The 23,374-nt window shown below is 47.2% G+C and overlaps 2 protein-coding genes across 2 annotated transcripts; one reads left to right on the forward strand and one right to left on the reverse strand.

Annotated features, from left to right (window-relative positions):
• Positions 1–210: 210 nt before the first annotated feature.
• Positions 211–3,950, forward strand: LOC115678707 (metal tolerance protein 4-like). Its single transcript, XM_030602121.2, has 7 exons — positions 211–517; positions 1,082–1,254; positions 1,742–1,940; positions 2,358–2,536; positions 2,644–2,794; positions 3,085–3,218; positions 3,345–3,950. Exons 1-7 carry the CDS (start codon positions 268–270, stop codon positions 3,522–3,524), a joined length of 1,266 nt encoding a protein of 421 aa, XP_030457981.1. The 5' UTR covers positions 211–267; the 3' UTR covers positions 3,525–3,950.
• A 6,134-nt stretch (positions 3,951–10,084) lies between these two features.
• LOC130139085 (uncharacterized) lies at positions 10,085–19,812 on the reverse strand. The gene is made up of 3 exons (XM_056315316.1): positions 19,625–19,812; positions 17,064–17,136; positions 10,085–10,477 (listed from the first exon to the last, which is right to left on the reverse strand). Exons 1-3 carry the CDS (start codon positions 19,810–19,812, stop codon positions 10,085–10,087), a joined length of 654 nt encoding a protein of 217 aa, XP_056171291.1.
• Positions 19,813–23,374: the final 3,562 nt, after the last annotated feature.

Consider the following 23,374-nt stretch of genomic DNA (forward strand, 5'->3'; position numbering starts at 1 on the left):
GATTTCAAGTTTCCTTTTCATCTGGGCTGTCTATTCTCGGGTCATTCTTGATTCAAATGATGAAGCATGATGTCTCTGCAAATGAATGAGTAAAGAAGTTGCACTGACAAGAGGTCTCCTTCTTTTGGGTTTTGCTCTTTTTTTCTTTTTTGACTTTGTCATAGCTGCCAACTAAAAGTGGGCTCTGCTTTTATTTATGTTGCTTGAGCTCTTTGATCACATAAAGAGAGGTTTTCAGTTGTAGGTTGGGTTCGTGCTCCAAAGTCCATGGAGAGTTGGGGTGATGGCATCGATCGTGACGCGAAAACGCCACTTTTGTCGCCAAGAAATGGCAGCGAAACTGGTCAGGACAATGGGAATGACGCACGTGCACAAGTGAACAACACCAACATTGACAACTCTGTTTCATCTCTGAGGCATGAGTTCTTCTTGAGATTGCCGGCCAAGGTCCGGTCTGGGCTTGATGCTGAGTACCCCTTTCATCTCGACCTTTCCAAGACCACTGGTTTGGTTGAAGGTAACCTTTCAGTTTCTAGACTTTGTTCGTAAGTCATAGTTCACACAGATTAAGCTCAATTTGTTACGTATAGAAATGTTCTCTTGTGAATATCATGATAAAGCTGGCTGGTTTCTTCCCAGTACACTCTATTTTCCCGGTTTTCAAACATAAACGGCAAATGGAGATTCATGTTTCTGACTTGCTTTTGGTTTTGAGCACGATGGAACTATCCCAAAGCCTAGGCGCAGACTAATGCATAAAGCAAATATGAGTGCTTCATAAATTATGCTTACTGTTGATGGGTGTATGTAGTTTGTCAACTTTATAAATATTGAATATGAATGTCAGATTTGGTAAATTTTCAAACTAGATATTTGAGTTTGTTTCCAAACTGCAAAAGCTTTCTTCAAACAAAACTGATAAATAAAAGATTTCAACCTACGTAAACATCAAATAACCAAAACCAACAATACATATGTTATCGATAAAAAGAACTGTCTTAGCGAAGACGAACTATAATCTAAATGAAGTGCTCTTACACTATCATAAGTCATTACACATATTCATTTCCTGGCTGGTCAGGGGAGAAGGAATACTACGAGAGACAGTTTGCCACCTTGAGGTCGTTCGAAGAGGTTGAGTCACTTGAATCGCCTCATGTCATTGATGAAGATCAGAGCAGCACATTGCAAGCTCAACATGAAAGAGCTATGAAAATATCAAATTGGGCCAACGTGTTCTTGCTCGTGTTCAAGGTACACATAGAACTGTTAATTCTACTGTCCTGGTGATTTTAATGCATCATTTGTGGATTTCCATAGCTTCTTGAGCTGCGACATAGTCATAGAAAAAGTCTTTTTGGTGTATGCATTACATGGAATCTCTCCCACGCAAGCATTCTGTGCATTGAAAGGAAATGTTGAACATGTGAAGAGGGCAATACTTTGAAATTCATAACAAATCCAGTAGTTACGACTCCAGCGATCTATTCAAGGCTGATTGAACTTCAAGGACTAAACTTACTACATTGTGAATTTGGACATAATATAGCTAAGTTTCGCTAACCTCTATTCTGAAACGTAATTAGCACTATCATAACAAATAGATATGGAATTGGTTTACGGCAGAATTATTCGATACGCCATATGCTGCCCAACTTACTGCATCATTTAAATCTTCTTATAGCATTTTTGCACCAAAAATGATTTAGATGACCTGATATTTCTTTTTTCTCTTTACTAGATATATGCAACCGTGAAGAATGGGTCCATAGCCATCGCAGCATCAACCCTAGATTCGTTGCTGGATTTAATGGCCGGCGGTATCCTTTGGTTTACGCACTTGTCGATGAAAACAATAAACATATACACGTATCCTATCGGGAAACTTCGGGTACAGACGGTTGGCATTATCATCTTCTCTGCTATCATGGCCACTCTGGGTGAGTTGTTTCTCCAATTCTCTGCTATGCTAGTCTGTACTTACATCATTTTGATTCATTGAATAGGACATATTTCATTGCAGGTGTAAGAATTTGACGACATTTATCACATCAATAGTACTCATATTCTAGGCAAAAAAGCTTTAGGATATTTCCTCTTGCTCTGGAATACATCTGACTAGATAACTGTGTGAAGCCATTGGCTAAAACATTGATAGAATTCAGTTTTGAAGCTTTCACTAAACCTTTATTAAAAATCTTGCCACATCGGAAGAACGGAAATACAGGAAAAGGTACAAAGTATTTCTAGAGATTCATCAGGATCTGACGGAAACACTAGGAGAAACTACACTTTATTTTACGACAAATGGCTGTCTAGTTACATAAATAAGCAATCTATTTTTCCATAAGATACAGGGTTTCAGGTGCTTGTCCAAGCCGTCGAGCAACTCATCAGAAACCAACCTTCCGAAAGGACGACATCAGAGCAGTTAGTGTGGTTGTACACAATTATGCTGACGGCAACCAGAGTGAAACTCATCCTTTGGATCTACTGTAGAAGCTCAGGGAACAAAATAGTTCGCGCATATGCAAAGGTAAGATGGCTGACCAAATTAACCAGACTTGTTGAGCCAAAAAAAGTTTTCATTTGCACTAGGGCTTTAAGAGTATGGTTGTTTTAACAAGATTTCAATTCCACCAGGATCATTACTTTGATGTGGTGACGAATGTGGTCGGTTTAGTTGCTGCTGTTCTTGGAGATAAGTTTTATTGGTGGATCGACCCAGCTGGTGCCATAGCCCTCGCTATTTATACAATTTCAAATTGGTCCGGCACAGTTTTGGAAAATGCTGGTGGCTCCTCTCTCTCTCTCTCTCTCTCTCTCTCTCTCTCTCTCTCTCTCTCTCTCTCTCTCTCTCTCTCTCTCTCTCTCTACTTTTCTTTCTTTTTCTGAGGATTTATATTTAATCGACCTTGTTCGACCAAAGTAGGCAACATGAAAACAAGTCAACTACTATGTTACAAAGAAAAAGCATGATTTCATCAGTTCTTTACTGATAATTTTGTACTGATAAATGTGATCTAGCAAGATAAATGTCCCTATCTCCTCTGAGTGCTAATCTTTTGCTATTTGGTCTCTTAGTGTCTCTTGTTGGGCAATCAGCTTCACCGGAAGCCTTGCAGAAACTGACATACCTAGCCCTTAGACACCATCCTCAAATTCAACGTGTCGACACAGTTCGTGCATACACCTTCGGTGTCCTTTACTTTACTGAGGTCAGTAATTTGGGTTTTCTTGCTAATGATTTGTTGCACCTCCTCAACCTGTTATGCTCGAGTTGCTAATTCCATACAATGATTTCGACTAGTTTGTATAATGCCCATTTTACATGACAATATCAGGTAGATATTGAGTTGCCCGAAGCTTTACCCCTGAAAGCATCGCATGCAATTGGAGAATCATTGCAAATAAAGATCGAAGAACTCCCTGAAGTGGAAAGAGCCTTCGTTCATCTAGATTTTGAGTGCGAGCACAAGCCAGAGCATTCCGTGCTCAGCAGACTCCCAGATAACCAGCATTGAACGAACTGGTCTTTCATCATTTGGATTCTCTAAAACTTGAATAACCTTCAGAGCTTGGTAATATGTAAGCTAAAAGGACAAAAGGTAGAACAGTTGGCCAAGACAATATACAAGTCGGTTTTCTGCGTGCTGAATGCATACTGTCTCATTCATCGTGCAAATGGGGCTCATGGGACTTCAACTACGTGAATTTTAAGCTGTCTCCAATATTCTACCAACCCATGACGCGCACAAAAACATTCTCGATGAGAAAGGCGTGATTAACACAAGATGCAGAGTAACTTTGTAAAAGGGGATGAAATAAGCTGTGGAAGGATCATTGGGCAGTCGAGAAAACTTGATACACTGAACAAGGCCTGTTCTTTAGGCATCCACAGAATACTGTCAGTAATGTTCTGTCTCCATGGATGTATGAAAGGTGTCAAGTGTCTGTGCTCTCTCAACCCATACCATGCATGTGACGGGCCAATTCTACATGCCTCCATGCCTGTGTTAGAACTGTTAATTGTAACGGGCCAAATTCTCTTAATGGTGGAACAGTTGACAGACGCCTCCATTGCCTAACAACAATAGGCAGAGAATAATCTAGGAAAGCTCGTGTTTACAAATAGGTGCCTGGTGTTTCAAAAGGGAATGAATGGTTTTGGCAAAATTCTAGATCAGAGGGCACTGTCGATCTTCAGGCTGTTGAATGTGGGACTTATCGATACTGTCATTGGTCCTGATGACAGATTTTATATCGTAAAGGAGCGAAGAAAGAGAACCAATGTTGCCAGTGCCCTGGAAGTTTTGAGACCCAAGGGTAGACAGTTGTAAAGCCTTTTAGTGTATTTATGCCTAGACATAGTTTTTGCAGGTTAGATGCCAAGAATAGACTGCTAACACGGGGAGAGAACGCTCAATTAATCGACTCAAAACAACATCAGGTACATTGCAAAGGATCTCGGCTTGTGTTCTCAATAATCACGACCTCGTGACATGCAGGACATGTGAATCTTTGTACTAGATTTCATTTTCACAAGAGAGAAGCCTTTCTAACGTGGCTGGAAGAAAGAATTAGTTCTCAGAGACTCCGTATATGTCATTCCTCTTCCTATCCACTAATCAAGTACCATTGTCATCGTGAATTGTGAACAATTACCCCTCCAAAAACCAAAATAATAGAATTTCCATCGAAGTCAATAAGCAAAGATGTTTTGTCGTGAGAAGAAAGAACATTAAATTTATGAACAGACAAATCTGAACCTCATATTAGAGAAATTTGCTATGATGATTGCTTGGCAAGCTCTAGATGTTTTCTTTCTCTTCATATGGGCGAAAACAATCGAAAGGAGATTAAATAACTCAACTCAACTCGGGAAGAGAAGATTGTATTCGAAAATTGTGACATTCAATGGGAAATTATTCTGACCAAAAAAAAAATGGGAAATTATTTGAGCACGAAAAAAAGTTTCACAAAATACCCAGATCTCTGTGACCAAACAAAGACTGAATTTTCACACGGCCACCTCAGATCACTTCTGCACCCCTTAACATAATGAGAACCTCATTCCATTGCTAGCTGCAATGTACTTTCAATAGTAGTTTCCTTTTTGTTGCAAACGGCATTAATTTCCTCAGGATCAGTCGAATTTTTGTCGGAATATCACTGTCAACCGTACATCAGGCCCCGCATTTGGTTTCCTTATGTTTGAAAGAACCACCGGGCGCCAAAACGGAACAGGGAAAAGCCTGAGTCCTCAGGGCACACCTTAGCCGAAGAATTTCTGTGTCCGCCTTCCCCACAGTGTTGGCTCTGCAAATCTCGGTCCTGTTCGGACAGTCTTCTCTTTGTTGGTCCTTCACACTAACACTTCGCTTGGGAATGTGATTTCTCTCCTCTGAGCCACCCACAGTGCATCTAGTGCTCTCCCATTCCAGACTCACCCTTTCAAACGTAGAACAGATAACACCTGAAATCGCATTTACAGCATAAGAATTCACTTATGGACACAAGTTCATGACATTGAAATTTTGAATAAAAACTTAAGGTTGTGACCCTACAACTACTCCAACAAACTATCATCCTTGCATTAGATTTTAAACAGATGAAATGTATTTTCAGGCGTTCTTCCCTACAGCTTCGGAAAATATTTCATAGACCCATCCATGTGTCCATTTTTTTTTTTTAACCTCCATGTGTCCAGTTCAATAACCAGACGTTATTGAAAGACTGCAACATAGCTAAACGAACGAGTGTACAGGCTATTCTAGTTTCCTGAAACTCTGTCAGATGGACCAGCTATTCACAATTGTAACTGCACAAGTACTTGGAAAAAGCCTTCCCAATAAAGCATGTTAAAGGAAGATATCTTAGCCTATTTTTATACATAGCACTTGGTGTTCAATATTTCAGTTTAGTCAGAAGATACAGTGGTTGGACTAAAATAGGTGACCAAGGCAAGATTTCATGAGGACTGAAAGAAGGCTATCAAGAAGAGTGTTTTCTGTGCGGGAGATGTTTACCTTGGTGGTCATAAGAAAATTCTATTTCAAATCAAAAGGTGAACAGAAAAAACACCTCGGTCATTGATGAGGGAGCAATCTGCAACTTGTTCCACCATGGAGGACCTTTGGGACCTCTCTCCAAAATGGGGAGAAGAACAGCAGAAGTGCCAAAACTTGTGTATGACGCTCACTTTAATGCCAAAAGTTTTCCCCAGCTCACTTAAATGCCAAATCGGAGGAAAAACGATCACTTAAGTGCCAACGGCGAGAAATTCCGGCCAAATTAATATGTGACTTTTATAATTAAAATTTTAATCTGAATTGGATTTTTTTAAAAAAAATAAGTATACGTGGCATTTCCATATGTACATTTAGATTTTTTAAATATTTTTTCTGATTTTTTTTCCTTCTTTTCGTTTTTTTCTTCTCTTTCTTCTTCTTCTTCCTCCGCTCACCGGCGATGACCGGAGGCCGGCCACGGCCAGCTGCCTAGCCTCGCCCAGACGAGGCCGTCGTCACCTGAAACAGGCAAGGCCCGACTGACCCTCACCTGGGCGAGGGCGGGCGAGCCCCGGCGAGGGTCAAACTCGCCTCGCCTGGGCGAGGGCGAGCCCCGGCGAGGGTCAACCTCGCCTCGCCTGGGCGAGGGTGAGCCCCGGCAAGGCCACTGCGGCCTCGTAGGGTGTCGCCTTCCCCCGGGCGACGGCCGGCCTCGCCGGGGCTCGCCCTCGCCAAGGCGAGGTGAGGCCGACCCTCGCCAGATTCGGCAAGGCCGGTCGTCGCCCGGGGGAAGGCGACGCCCCGCGAGGCCACCGTGGCCACGGCGTCGGTTGGCCTCACCGGATCTGGCGAGGGTCGACCTCGCCTCGCCTGGGCGAGGGCGAGCACCGACGAGGGCTCCCCTCGCCAGATCCGGCGAGGCCGTCGTGGTCTAGGCGACGGCCGGCCTCGTCGGATTTGGCGAGGGGAGCCCTAGCTGGGGCTCGCCCTCGCCCCGACTCGGCGAGGCTGACCCTCGTAGGGGTTTGCCCGCCCTCGCCCAGGCGAGGGCCGGCCAGGCCTCGCCTGTGGCAGGCGACGGTGGCCTTGTCTAGGCGAGGCCAGGTGGCTAGCCGTGACCGGTGACCGGAGGTAGAAGAAGAAGAAAGAGAATAACAAAAAAAGAAGGAAAAAAAATCAGAAAAAAATATTTAAAAAATCCAAGTGTACATACTAAACTACGTCGTTTTGATGTGTACATGCTAACTATACATGCTAACTAAACTTCCGACGAGCCACATCATCTTCAGAAATTAATAAAAAAAATGCTACGTCGGATTTTCGGCCAAGCTGACCGGAGTTGGCACTTAAGTGATCGTTTTTCAAAAATTTTAGCACTGAAGTGATCCAAAAAAAAACTTTTGGCACTAAAGTGAGCGCCGTACACAAGTTTTGGCACTTCTGATGTTCTTCTCCCCTCCAAAATGTCACCAAAACTGTAACGTCGTGAATTCGATCCACTTTCGTGATCAATAAAATGGATATGTATTCCTCATTTCGTTTTAGTAAGTCTCGCCCGGAACTAATCATTCTCGGGATACTGACCAATAGGGAATGGCTAACTAGGAAAACGGTACGTGGACCCAAGAACTCGACCGTGAATTGAGTCCGATTCCGAGATACGACGAGGGAATATTTTGTGCCAATGCGGGCCGGTCCAAGGAGAGTGATGGATTTGGTTTGACCAGCGACGTACGATCGGATCGCGGGTGATTCCGCACGACCGAGAGTATGCGTGGCGGACGATCCCAAACTTATTCCGAACGATCGCGACCCCCGAAACTAGTGATAAATCCTCGTGTTCTCTGGGAGATCGAGATCGTCACGACTCGAGCAATCCTAAGTCGATACGCGTAACCCCTAAATAGCCGCCCGTTAGTGAGACACGCTAAAATCGCATTTGAGCGAAGTCGATCGTGGAATTGAGTCCGGACTTCGGTGTCGAATTTCGTGGACGTACGCGACTATTTTGCAAGGACGACGTCGTATAAGTGTGGCCAATTATATTTGGGATTGGTAGAGTCGAAAATTGGAAATTTGGCCCTGGAACGGAAAATTACCATTTTGCCCCTAGACCCCTAAGTATTAATTCCGAATTTTGGGGTTTAGATTAGTCTTGATCAGCTCTCAATAATGCTGAAATCCTAGGACTAAATTACCCCTAGATATTTTAGTTAGATTTAATCCTAGCCCTTGAGTGGAGGGCAAGATGGGCATTAGTAGAAGTTTGGTCAACCACCCCACTAAGCCAAGCCTATACACTCTCTCTCAATCTCTCTCTCCCTCATTTCTCTCTCACTCTTGCACCGGCCAGCTTCCCCTCTCCCTCTCGCCTCACTCTCCTCCCCTTCCCCTCTCGGCCGTGAGCCGCCGCCCGCCGGAGGAGTCGCCGCCGCACGTCGGAGCGCCGTTCATCACCACCCGACCACCATTCTCTCCGTTCTTCCTCTCCCTCATCCCACCACCGACCAGCACCCTCTCCCCTTCGCCGCCGTGATCGCCGCCTTGGATCGCCGATCACCGCCGCCGCTCGCGCCGCCACGGGAGCCGACGTTTGCTGCCGCTTGCGCCGCCGTGAAACCAGCTCAGCCGGCCCGTTTTTCTCTCCCGATCAGCTTGTTTGGAGCTTAGGAGCCTAAATGAGTAATTACCCTAAACCCTAATTAGGCTAATTAGCATTTCTAAATAGGATTAGGTTAATTTATGGGTTAATTAGGGGAATTTAGGGATAATTAGTGGGTTGATTAATTAGTGGTGGATTATGTCATGATTTGGGAGTCTAATATGTTGATTTCAATGTGGTTTAGTGCCCTAGAGTGGGCTGTTTAATGGCTGGAATTATTGGATTTAATTGGCCTAAGTTCGGTTAATTTAGGTTTAATTATGGAATCCCGAGCATGCCTTGTATTATCCTTATGGTGGCTGATTATGCTTGGTTGGAAATTAATCATTTTGATGCCATGTCGCGTGCCTTATGTGGCCGAATAGTGAGGAGTTAATGGGCCATTAATTATGTGATTTGCATGACTAAGTGCATGAGATTTATGTGCCAATTGTGAGCCGTGTTCGAATCGGACTAATTGTATTAATTGGGCATGTTAATGTGATGTTCTGAGCATGCTAATTTGTGAGTTGACCATATCGTAGCTGAATTGAGTTATTGGATTAATTGGGCAAATTAATTTGTGGAATTGAGCATGTTGAGATGCATATTGAGTTGGCATTAATTGATTGAGTGCCTATAGGAAATCGAATGCTCAATGTGCATGGCCACGCATTTCATATGCTGAGCATTGGCATGATATGATAATTGTGTGAGTATGCGTGCCTAACATGAGCATGTGATCACCTAATCGCCCTGATGCGTGTTACGCGGGGTTGAGATAAAAATTGGTGTGTGTTCGTGTGATCATATAAAGCCCTGATGCGTGTTACACGGGGTATTGAACCCGTCCTGATGCGTTTTACGCGGGACGATACCCGGATTGCCGGAAGACGGCCAACCTGATGCGTTTTACGCGGGTTCGATCCGTATATGGAGATCGGTGTTGCGCCTGATGCGTTTTACGCGGGCTAGAGACACTGGGCCTGATGCGTTTTATGCGGGCCAGGAAGTGTTGGATATTGTTAGACCTGATGCGTTTTACGCGGGTCGATTAATAAATGAGAACTGGGATGTCACGCCCCGAATCCCATCGAGCGCGCGACTTACCCTTCTTGGTCGATTGATGCGATGTCCCAGGGTATCGCCGACCCAATTTACTTATCAGAGATTTAAAACGATCAGCGGAAACCTCAAATACTCGGACAATAATAAAACTGGGGTCATCAGGGAGAATGCACATATTCACTTCTCATTATCAAACTTATACAATATTCACAATTTACAAACACCATGTACATATGCACATCATACTATAAACCACCGATATCAAAAGGATCGATAACCTAGATATCCTATCCTAAAAAATGGTACTCCTCAAAAAGTCTCTTATCAACCCCTACTCCTAACCCCTACGCCCCCTGCTAGGCGTTCACTCTGAGTCTGATTCTTCGTCCTCTGACTCTGAGTCCCCCTGGACTGTCGGCTCCTCCGAGGACTCCGGTTCGACTTCGATCTCGATCGGGTTATTAATATCACCCGATTCTGCTGGTACTTCTATCTGCTCCTCCTCCACAGTCTCCTCATCGGACTCGTACTCCGGCACAAAATCGGGGTCAATCCACTGCTCATATGGGGGAATGAACACCGGTTCTTCTTCTGGCTCACCAGGCTCGTTCTCAGGCTCAGCCTCGGGTTCTTCCTCTTCTAGTTCTTCCTCAGGGATCGCTTCAAGATCCACGTCCATTGGATTGTCTCCCGCTAGAGACTCTTCCGGCTCCGGCTCGTGTTCAGCCCCTGAAGACCCCGGTGCTGCAGGCGCTGGCTGCAGTCCAGACTAAGCCAGGCTAGTCTCCACACTAGTCAACTCGCCATCCGGAGGAGGTATAGCAGACGGGTCCCAGTCCCCAACTCCATCAAAGGGGACGTCAAATCCGCAGACAGGTCCAAACTCGTCTATCCCGTCCCTAAAGAACCAGGCGGTATATGTATGGGCCTCCCATAGGGGTAATCCTACATCTACAAAGACTACGGTGGTATGCTTAATCCAGGTCATATGGTCATCTATAGAAAACTCTACAACATTGTGTTCGGTGTGCATCGGTACTCCAAAATGCTCAGGTGGCAGCGGCGGCGGCGGAGGATTCATTGATCAGGCCGAGGTTCTGAAAAATATTGGTTGAAACAACCATGAGATTACATCTCAGTAAGTACACCCCTAAACCCCACCTAGGCTATCACGTACCTCCAGACAATCACGACAAACAACCACACTCAGCTATTACATCGCAGGCACACAATCAATACTTACCTGGGCCTTTCCAGCGTGCAACCTGCACGTTAGCCATAATAACACCATTCCACTCACATGCATGTTCTAATTTCGTTTCATGCATTCATTCCGATCTCATCACATCTTTTCCATACCACTCGCCAGTGACCCGCGTAATGGTACCGCCTCAGGTTCACTGCGACCAACTCATCACAACACTCCAAGGCCCGCGTAATGGTACCGCCTCAGGCCATGTGTCTTGCCCGCGTAGTGGTACCGCCTCAGGCTCAACACCTACCACCTAACATCACAACACTCTAGGGCCCGCGTAATGGTACCGCCTCAGGTCATGTATCTTGCCTACGTAGTGGTACCGCCTCAAGCTCAACACCTACCACCTACGACACAACCCGCGTGATGGTACCGCCTCAGGTTGGCCGTCCTCCGGTAATACCGGGCATCGTCCCGCGTAGTCGTACCGCCTCAGGACGGATCAATTCCCCTCGTAATGGTACCGCCTCAGGGATTTCCACGATCACACATGCCACACCACACACAATTCCTCGCTCTTGCACATGCTCAATACCCACTTGCCAATAAATTGGCCAATCACACGTGGCCCGTGCACGCACCAATTCACACACATTCTCATGCTCATTAAGCATTCAACGCGACCGATTGACAATTAATTCAATTCAGCCCGGCGTGCACATAATCAAGCATATTTCAATCAATCAATTGCACACCAATGCACTCAATTTCATCACCACAATTCAGTCACATCACAAACACATCATCGACATACAAATTCTCATTTTTCCACCTCCAAACCACGGCGGATCAATTCCGGCCCTTCACGACATTTTCTCACAATTAATCGCCGGATCTAAATATCTAATTTGCGTACCGAACAAGACATCACAGCACTCATATCAACCACCCACAGCCGGCATTTGGCCTATAATTTTCCACCAAAATCTCCCAAATTCATTCCTAAGGCCCGCTAATCAATTCCGCCCCCAAAACCGTGCTAATCCGCGTCTATTAAAACTCGAATCCACCCTAATTTTGTCCGTCGATACCCGAAGTCCTAAATAGGGTTTAGAGCGCGACTTACCAAACTCTAGATTAACGCGGCTAGAGCGGAAAGCGGCGGCGATCGGCGGTGGACGGCGGCGAACGGCGGCGCGGCTCGGCGGTGGCGCGGACGGCGACGGCCTCCTTGCCGTGAGTCACGGCCACGGGAGAGGGTGAGAGGGGGACGGCGGTGGTACGGCGATGGCGCGGTGGCGGTGAGCGGCCAAGGGGGAGAGCTCACGATGAGGGAGGGGGAGAGAGAGATGGCCGAGAGTTTGAGAGAGAGAGAGTGTGTGTGTGTGAGGAGAGAGAGAGAGGAATTTTGGACTAAAATAGTTCAAATTTGACCAATTTGGCAATTTATCATCTTGCCCCTCTCTAATCTTTTTAATTAACGGCCGAGATTCGATCTTATCTTGAAATCGACGGCCTGGATCGAATCTTTTCTAAAATATCCAATGGCAATTTGGGAATTTCTCAAAAAGTCCAAGGGTATAATTGTCATTTTCCAAAGCCAGGGTAAAATGACCAAAATGCCATTCTCTCTTAAAACTTGCCCTTAACAAATTCCTAGGGGCAAAACGGTCACTTTCCTCATTTCTCGCCGAAATTGAATTTTTATGAAGGATCCGGGACAATCCCAAGCTGCACGTTCCAACTACAACGTCGTCCTAACGCCCCGTTGTGACTTCCTAATTTTCCTATGTCCAAATTGGGCTCAAATAAATAATTAAATTTTATTAAACGTAACTCGAGCGTTTCTCAGACAAACGGGCGGCTTTTTGGGGAAATTCGCATATTCGACCCGTGACTGATAATAAATCGAGTCACGTACAAGTTCATTCGATTCGTGACGACTTCGGTTGTCATTTAAATCGCGAGGATCGACCGCTAGATCCGAGGGGCACGATCGTTTGGTATAGGTTCAGGATCATCTGTCAATTCATTTCGTGGTCCCGCGGAATCACCGGCGATCCACTACTATGACAGTGGCGAACTGACCCCTGGCTATCCTTGGATCGGCCAACAATGGCTCAAAATGTCACTTCGACGATTTTATGGTCGAAAATCAATTCACGATCGAATTTTCTTTAGTCACACGAAATTTAAATCCCTAATTAGCCTTTCCCTAATGGTTAGTATCCTAGGAATGATCAGTTCCGGGCGAGAACTAACTATGAGTACGTTCATAAAACCAAGCATTTCATAAATCCCAAATGGGAAATTTTCAGGATGTTACAACTCTTCCCCCCTTACAAAAATTTCGTCCTCGAAATTTACAAATCCCACTACTACTCAAACAAATGGGGGTATTAACGTTACATTTGCTCTTCACTTTCCCACGTCGCGCCTTTTGTCCCGTGATGCTCCCATACAACCTTAACTATCTGGATCATCTTGTTCCTCAAAACTCGCTCTTTCCGATCCTCGATCCTTATTGGTCTCTCGACATATGACACCCCGTCATCTACTTCTATCTCCTCATAATTTAGCACATGAGTTGGGTCCGGTTCATATTTCCTTAACATCGATACGTGGAACACATTATGCACTTGTGATAAATTCGGTGAAAGTGCAAGGCGATACGCTAATTCCCCGATCCTTTCTAAAACCTCAAAAGGTCCCACATACCTCAGACTCAACTTCCCTTTCTTACCGAATCTAGATAGTCCTCTCATAGGCGATACCTTAAGAAATATGTGATCCCCTACTTGAAACTCCAAAGGCCTTCGCCTTCTGTCTGCATAACTCTTTTGACGGCTTTGAGCTGTTTTCAGCCTTTTACGAATCACCTTAACAGCCTCAACCGACTGTTGAACTAACTCTGTCCCGGTTATACTCCTTTCTCCTACTTCGTCCCAGCACATGGGCATCCTACAAGCCCTGCCATATAGTGCTTCAAAGGGCGCCATTCCGATGCTCTGCTGAAAACTGTTATTATAAGCAAATTCTACTAAGGGCAATTGCTCTTCCCACTTTCCCTGAAAATCCACGAAGCATATCCTCTAAAGTCTGAATCGTCCTCTCAGACTGACCATCTGTTTGAGGATGGTAGGCTGTACTGAACTGCAGCTTAGATCCTAATGCCGTCTGCAGACTTTTCCAAAAACTGGCGGTAAACCTAGGATCACGATCTGAGGTAATAGTCACCGGTACCCCATGCAAACGAACTATCTGCTGCACATATAACTCAGCATACCGATCTAATGCGAAATCTTTTCGCACAGCCAAAAAGTGTGCCGATTTTGTCAATCTGTCGACAATCACCCAAATAATATCATGGCCTCTTTGGCTCCTTGATAATCCCGTCACAAAATTCATAGTTATATGCTCCCATTTCCATTCTGGGATTTCCAAAGGTCGTAATAATCCCCCGGGCTTACAATGATGTGCCTTCACTTACTGGCACGTCAGACATTTGGCTACATGTCTGGCTATGTCTACCTTCATACCATTCCACCAATAGTACTGCCTCAAATTCTGATACATTTTAGTACTACTTGGATGGATACTATAACTACTACGATGCGCTTCTGACAAAATCTCTTCCTTAACTTCCGCATCGTCAGGCATACATAATCGTCCACGGAACTTCAATATCCCATATTCGGATATCTGGAAATCCGGCTTTCTCTTGGTCTCCTCCATCTCTAAAATCCTTTGGATTTCTTGATCCGCAGACTGCAACACCTTAATCTTAGCCTGAATCTCCGGTTCAATCATAAACGTAGCCAGTAAGCTCGAGACTTGACTTACTTCGAATCTAAACTCCGAGTCTCGCACTTTTTTCTAACAACGTCCATTCCTTGACCATTAAATGCGCGATGCTCGACTTCCGACTCAATACATCGGCTACCCAGTTGGCCTTCCCGGGATGATATAATAAATCGCAATCATAATCCTTCAACAATTCCATCCACCGACGCTGCCTCATGTTTAACTCCTTTTGAGAAAACAGATATTTGAGGCTCTGATGGTCGGTATAGATCTGAAATTTCTCTCCGCATAAATAGTGTTGCCAAATCTTCAGGGCGAATACTATTGCGGCTAATTCCAAGTCATGCGTCGGGTAATTCAACTCATGCGGTCTTAACTGTCTAGACGCGTAGGCCACTACCTGCCCATTTTGCATGAGTACACACCCCAATCCCTTCAACGACGCATCACTATAAATTTCATATCGTCCGGGTCCTGATGGAATAGTCAACACCAGTGCCGTTGTCAACCTATGCTTTAATTCCTGAAAACTTCTTTCACATTTATCGGTCCATTCAAACCTCGTTTCCTTTTTCAACAAATGTGTCAACGGCGTCGCTATTGCCGAAAATCCTTTCACGAAGCGACGGTAATATCCAGCCAAACCCAGAAAGCTTCGAACCTCTGTTACCGTCGTCGATCTCGGCCATTTCATAACTGCCTCAATTTTCGATGGATCCACTGAGATTCCTTCCCCAGAGATCACATGTCCGAGAAATGCTACTCGATTGAGCCAGAATTCGCACTTGCTAAACTTAGCATACAGTGCGTTCTCTCTTAAAGTCTGCAACACTCTACTCAAGTGAAATTTATGCTCCTCTAGGCTCTTCGAGTACACCAATATGTCGTCTATAAAAATGATCACAAATTGATCTAAGAACTCCTTAAACACCCGATTCATTAGATCCATAAAGGCAGCAGGGGCGTTCGTCAATCCGAACGGCATTACTGTAAATTCATAATGTCCATATCTCGTTCTAAATGCCGTCTTCGGTATATCCTCCTTCCTAATCCTTAATTGATGATATCCCGTTCTCAAATCAATTTTAGAGAACACCGAAGCCCCTTGTAACTGATCAAACAAATCATCAATCCTCGACAAGGGATATTTATTCTTGATCGTCACCTGATTTAGCTGCCTATAATCAATACATAATCTCAATGATACATCTTTCTTTCTCACAAATAAAACTGGCGCTCCCCACGGGGACGCACTCGGACGAATAAATCCCTTGTCTAATAACTCTTGCATTTGCACTTTTAATTCCTTTAACTCCGACAGTGACATCCTATAAGGTGCCTTCGAGATTGGCTCAGTTCCAGGTGCCAACTCGATTACAAACTCTACTTCTCTTTCCGGTGGCAATCCCGGCAATTCCTGAGGAAACACATCGGGATACTCACACACCACAGCTATATCCTCTAGCCTCGGCTCTTCAGCCGTTGAATCAACTACAGCCGCTAAAAATCCTTGACACCCTTCACTCAACAACTTCGTCATTTCTAGCGACGAAATCTATGGAATCGAGGATCCTCCTCGATTTCCCACAAATTTAAGTTCCGGATGTCCAACAGGGTTAAATTGGATCACCCTACTATTGCAATCCATTACGGCCCTATGCTTAGACAGCCAGTCCATACCCACTATCACATCGAAATCATATATGGCTAGAACCGCTAAATCAATCATTTCATCCCTATCTCCAATCACAATCTTACAATTCGGACATCCCAATGAAACTAACATCTTATCATTCAAGGGAGTCGTCACGCATAACACGACATCAAGCAACTGCGGTTCTATTCCACTCAACTCAACAAATTGCTCAAATATGAAAGAATGTGACGCCCCAGGGTCAAATAAAGCATACGCAGCATGGTTACACAGAGAAATCGTACCTGTGACAACCCCTGGCGCGTTCTCAATTTCTCTTCTGGCCATGGCGTACACTCGTCCTTGCGCCTGTGGCCTATTCTGATTGGCCGTCTGAGCCGTTCCAGTCTGATTCCCGTTCCTGGGTGGCGGCAACGCAAGCGATCTATTCTGCCTGAGATTGGGGCAATACCTCACATGATGACCAAATCCACCACACCCAAAACATGCTCCACCCCGGGTTGGACAAGGTCCATTTTCATGCCTTTCCCCACATAACCGACATGGACCATTCTGATTTCGGGCCGACTTCCTTATATTTCGTCTAAGAGGAGGGACAAAACGTCTATTACTCGACATCGGCCTCTTCCCGAGATTACGATTGTCCCTACCCTGGACAAACCTCGACCCAGATGCGGTTGCCCTGTCTACCTGATCCCGCTCAAGAGCCTGAGCCCTATCATATATGTCCTCATAAGTCCTCAGATTCACCAGTATCAACTGGCTGCGAATGTCGGCTCAACAGGACAATTAAGAAACATCAACCTTCACATATATACAACGCCATAGCAACGAACAAACTAACGTCATGCTACAACCAAACTTAACGGACGAACATTCACAGCCACCGACATAACAAAGAGATCAGGTGACTTGGCTAACTTAACTTCACTATAGGTCGATCTATTCTGCGCAACCCCTAAAATACCCAAGGGAAACCTACTGGTCGTCCTCCTCCCAATCTGCTCCTGATCTTCTGGCTCGTACTCCGAATGATCATTTGGACATTGCCTGCGGCTTCACTAAGGCACCATGGGCAGTTGCTCATACTCCAAAAAGAGGAGACGGGCCTCCTGGGTCTAGGGCTGGGGATCTGAAAGTGGTGGTTATACAACAATGAGACGAATCTCAATAAGTGTACAACCCCAAACCCCACGTAGGCTCTCACGTACCGCCAGACGAAACACGCATAACACACAGCAATCAACCATACTAACAAACACATACGATCCTAACTGGGATCCATCATGCACGTTCCTGCACGTTAGATAACAACACAGCCAACATACCACAGTAATTCATCACTGTCGCGCGTGTGCCTCGATTATAAGGCAAAACCCACTTGAGCACGTCCCATACCATGCCTAGCAGTTTTTACCTCATAGTCGAGCACCACAATACACGATACCAACCACACTCGCACACGAACTCATGCCATGCATCAATTCTCACACGTCAAACCAATTCCAGCTCATTCTCAACTTTCCACCACTACTGCGCCCGGGTAAAAGGCATTAGGCCAACGGTCTTCTGACCTCGCCAAGCATCGTCACCCCGTCGGGCCGGGCATCGTCACCTCGTCAGGGACGTCATCGTCCTGCGTAAACGAACACACCTCAGGACGGAGTCCTACACTCACTTGCCTTCTACCGCACCCGCGTAAAACGCATCAGGCCAACGGTCTTCTGACCTCGTCAGGCATCGTCACCCCGTCGGGCCGGGCATCGTCACCTCGTCAGGGACGGCATCGTCCCGCGTAAACGAACACGCCTTAGGACGGACCTCACTATTCCAACCAATCCTACATTCCCGTGCCTTCGTTCCACACATTCCACACGTACCACACATACACCACGGTCACGCACAATCTCACGCCACACATACACACCGCCACTCACACGATTTCACAAACACTTCACAACACCCGTCCTCGTCACACGAACACACTACCCGATCACATATGCTTGGCACGCGAACTCATTACACAATCACATTACCACACCACCACACCTCATGGCCACACACACGAGGCACACGGCCAAACCACAATCAGTCCGAGACACCATCCAAAATCAGCCAACAATCACAAACAATACAATTATCATAATAAGCCCAATCAAGCCATAACAATTCCAATCAATCACACAATTTAACCCCGATCGATCCACAACATCACAGCCCTAACCAAGCCTCCTAAACCTCGAAATTTCATCGCCAAATCAGTCCATAACCACCAAGTACACAGCCCTCATCACAGCCCCCAAAACAGCCACAAATATCACCTAAATCGAGTCCTAACGCGTCTAACAATACCCGAGGTCCTAGGGAGAGTTTGGGGAAGTCACTTACCCTAGAAAAGCGAGGCAAACAAGCTGGACAAGGGGCTGGAACGGGCGGAACAGCAGCAGCAGCAGCAGCGCCGGCGGCCAGCAGGCGAGCGGCTGAGCTACCTTGGGCGGGTGGCTGGAGGGCGGCGAACGGGCAGCTGAGGGTAGCGGTCTGGTCGTACAGGACAGGGGAGGCTCGGTGATGGCCAGGCCGAGCGGGACAGCGAAACAGGGAGAGAGAGAGAGAGAAAGAACCTAAGTCTCGTGTGTTTTAATAACCTAAGTTGGTAACAAGCTAATTGGCCTTCCATATTTCCATAAAAGCTAATTAGAATCTAACCATTAAAGTCTTTTCCATAAATGTAAAAAAAAAATCCATAAAAACGTTGAGTACATGAACCTTAATTGTATTGATTATTACAAAGGAAACTTGAAATGAGTTGAGGCAAGTGAAATTTCGAAAAACTTATAAATGCACTTTTGTTCCTTTCTTTTCCTAAAATATTGATAATCAATTCAATCAACTTCAATTTGGCTATGTTTGAAAGTATTGTCTATCCACAATCTATTTATCGAATTAGGATTTTTGTGGACCGTTAGATCGTTTTCGAGTTCGATCGTGGGCCGTTGGATCGCGATGATGACGTTTGACTTTGGGCTCTCACACTCTCTCTCTCTCTCTCCTCTGCGCCCGTCACCTCCCCCCTGCCCGCGCGTCCCTTCTGCCCCCTCTCTCTCTCCTTCTTTCTCTTCTTCTTCCTTCTTTCTTCTTCTTCTTCCTCCTCCTTCGCCGCTCGATCGTTTCTGCTTCTGCTCGCCCCAACCGACGCCGACCGAGCTCGCTCCGCCCGCCCGCCGCCGCCGCCATCGCCGCTGTCGCCCGACCGAGCCGTGCCGCCGTTGCCGCCCGCGACCGCCTTCGCTGCTGCCTCGCTTCGCCATTGCTGTTGCCGCCTGCCATGGCTGGTGACGCGGTTAAAGCACTGGGAAATATGCTGCTCTGCCGCGGCCCAGCGTTGCCCAGCCGTCCGCCGGCCTGTCCTCCGTCGCCCGGCCACCCACGACGCCGCCATGTCGCCTCAGGCCGCCGCCTGACCTCCCCTTTTCCCCCTGTTTTCTTCCCCGGCGCCTTCCCCTGTTTCAGGCTCCCGGCTTCGCCGCTGCCGCGAGCCGCCGTCCCGGCCGCTGCCGCTCTGCCTCTGCCACCCAGCCTCTCTCCTCAACCACCTCCACCGCCCTGCCGCCCCCACCTCCCTTCCCCTGTTTTTCTTCCTCCCCGACACTTCCCCTGTTTTGAGCTCTCCCGGCACCACCTCGTCCAGCCGCCGCGCGCCGCCGTTCCGGCCGCCGCCGCTACTCCATCCGTCACCACCCAGCCCCCAGCGACCTTGCCCAGCCACTTGCAGCCACCATGCTCGCCGGAACAACCCAACCGCCGGCATCGTCGCCGTTGGCCGGTCGTGGCCCAGCCCGGAGCCCGGGCCGTGGCCGAGCTCGTGAGCCGGCCCAGGCCGTGGCGAGCTCGCCCGAGCCACCGCTCGGCGCCTCGCCCATCCCGCTCGGCGGCTCGCCCTTCCCGGCCCGACGCCTCGCCCGTCCAGCCCACCCGTGCGCCCGGGCACGCCGTTCGGCCAGCTGCGCCGGCGCGCGCCGAGCACGCCGATCGGCTACCGTGCTCGTGTTGGGCTGGCCAGCGCCGCAGTTGCCCGCGCCCGCGCCTAGTTCGGCACTGTTCACCTGGGCCATTTTAGGCCCGAGCCGATTTTCTCCGGGCCAAAACCAAGTAAGTGACTTCCTAAACCCTACCTAGTACTTTGGGTATTTTATAGACTTGTCTCGGGTTTAGAACGGCTAGGGCGTGTTTTAATTTAATTATATTATGATATAATTGTGTTAGTTGGATTGAATGAAATTATATGCATGATTTGGATGTTCATATGTGGCCGATTGAATGCCGAGTTTGTGGATTGACGTGGCGAATTGTGAATTGGATTGAGTTGTGAATATGGATCGTTTGATGCAATTGGCGTGAAATTGATTGAATTGAATGGCGTGTGCATGCCTGTCGATTTTAAGCCCGGATTGATCGGAGGGCTACGGACTTGGGACGTGTTGACGGCGGTCCGTGTGAAGGCATGAATGGCCGGTGTGCCAAATGGATGCGGGCTTGAGACGTGTTGACGGTGGCCCGTTAAAGGTGTGTTGGACCGGGACGTGTTTACGTCGGTCATTAGAATTGAGCTCGGATTGATCGGAGGGCTACGGACTTGGGACGTGTTGACGGCGGTCCGTGTGAAAGCATGAATGGCCGGTGTGCCAAATGGGCCTGAGGCGCAGTGGCGCGGGCAGTGAGAATGGACCTGAGGCGCAGTAGCGCGAGTAGTGAGAAAGATGTTCGGCCACGCATGCGAATTGAGTGTGATTGAATTGGCTGGTTGAGCGTGTGATTGAATTGGCTGGTTGAATTAGTTGGATTGATTGAGTGCAAGTGTGGTTGGTGTTTGAGCGATTGTGTTGTGTTATTTAATTACTATTATTGTATTATCACGTTGTGACTAACGTGTAGAGTTGGCGTGGGCTTGATGACGAGGTAAGTACAATGATGCGAATTTTATATGTTATGGGGTAGATTGCATGTACGACTTGTCTGGGTACGCATTGGCCTACGTGGGGTATAGGGGGTTGCTTATTGAGACTCGTTCTCACGGTTATTATATAACCATTTCAGATCCGCGACCGTGATCGATTCGGAGATGCCGCCAGAGCACCACAGGGATTGAAGGATAGATCATTTACCCTGTCTTTTGAGTGCCTTTTTGTAGAGGAGATAAGCTTGTCAACCACCGCCCCCTTTTTGAAAATTGTGGTTTGAATTTGGTAGCCTAGGTTATCGTTTTGTAATAGTGACTGCTTTATGATGTTGTGCAATTATTGTTTCGTGCTATCCTTTTGTCATCATGTTAGTTGTCTGGGTTGTTTTATTTCGCTTCCGCTTGCGTAGTTCGTTTGGGTCGGCGACGCATCCTGGGACGTCGCGTTTAATACGACCGTTGAAGGGGTGTTGCGAGCCCGTTGGGGTTCGAGGCGTGACATCCCGGTTGATTTGGGATCAGAGCAAGGTCAGCTCGATCCAAGTGGTCGAAACCTGGAGTGATAAGGAGCGATGACTTTGGGGTAGCCAGTTAGGGAGATTTGTGTGCCATGCATACCCCAGACTGTGTGATTGTGATTTGCTAAGTGATTTTTTATGCAATATTATGTGAGGTGCAGGTGCGTCACGACTTGAGGTAAGTGCACGAGCTATGTTGGTTGTGATTGGTTGTCGGTTGTGATTGGCTGCCTGCTTAGTGAATTGTGTTGTGATTCACTGTCTAGGGCTTAGACTGGTATAGTTGGCCTAGGTTTCTAATTCCTGCGTGGAACTTAGCAGGTGAGCGTTTGTGAGAATCGGTAAGATGAGCAGTCGAGGCCGAGGTCGAGGTAGAGGTCGAGGTCGAGGTCGAGGTCGCGTAGCCCCGTTAGCTGGAGTTATGGAGGATCCTAGGGTGGATGAAATCTGGAGAGCGCGCAAAGAAGCAGGAATATTATCGGGTAGACAGACGGGGGAAAGAAGTGCTAATGTCGCCGCTGCAGCTGCCAACGAAATTGTTGGGAATAATGGAGATCAGGGGAATAATGTAATTGGTGGAAATCCTAGTCCAGTGCGAATAAATGTGATCAGGCCAATGTCCAAGCTGGTCGAGCAGTTCTTGAGGTTGAAACCCCCAAAGTTTGATGGGAGATGTGACCCCGAGGCTGCACCGAGATGGATAGAAGAGCTAGAGAAAGCTTTTGAGGTGCTAGGGTGTACTGAGGAAGAGAAGGTAACGCTAGCAGTCTACCAGCTTCAGGAAAATGCCAGCGATTGGTGGAGAGCCACCAGAGGTCAAGTGTTCCCCGCTGGTACTGCCCCAAATTGGACCGTTTTTACCGAGACCTTCAACGGCAAGTATTTCTCGGAAAATGCCCGAGAACAGAAATTGGCTGAATTCATGAGACTCCGCCAAGGTCAGAGGTCGGTAGATCAGTATGAAGCCGAGTTTGCAAGGCTGTCCAAATTTGCCCCCAGAATGGTGGAGGACCCAATGGACAAAGCTAGGAGGTTCCGGGACAGGCTGAAGCAGGACCTTCGCAGTCAGATGATCTCATTGAACTTGAGGGGCTATAATGAGATTTATGAAAGGGCTCAGGCAATTAAGCGAGATCAAACGGATCGGGCTGCCGCTTCTGGATCGCGGTATGCCCCGACTAGGGACGACCGTCAACTTGGGAAAAGACCCATGGCAGGAAATAGTCACTTTGTCCCTCCCGTTCGGAGGAATATTGGGAAGCCAAACCGTTATCAGAACGCCCCATGTAGGCTATGTAGAGGAAGGCACGGGAATGGACCGTGCCCAAATAGGAGCGGAGTCTGTTTTGTATGTGGCGGAAGGGGCCATCAGATGAAGGACTGCCCCAACAATAGGTAGGCCGGATCACCTGCACTCCTGCCGCCGCCGCCCCGGAATGAAAATCAAACTAGAGCTATCCAGCCGGCCAATCAGAATAGGCTGCCGGCCCAAGGACGGGTGTATGCAATGGCAAGGAGGGAGGCTC

This window comes from Syzygium oleosum, unplaced genomic scaffold (genome assembly GCF_021117445.2).
Source record: "Syzygium oleosum isolate NSW1041296 unplaced genomic scaffold, Sole_v2.1 Sole_v2.10, whole genome shotgun sequence".
In the NCBI taxonomy this organism is placed as follows: domain Eukaryota; kingdom Viridiplantae; phylum Streptophyta; class Magnoliopsida; order Myrtales; family Myrtaceae; genus Syzygium; species Syzygium oleosum.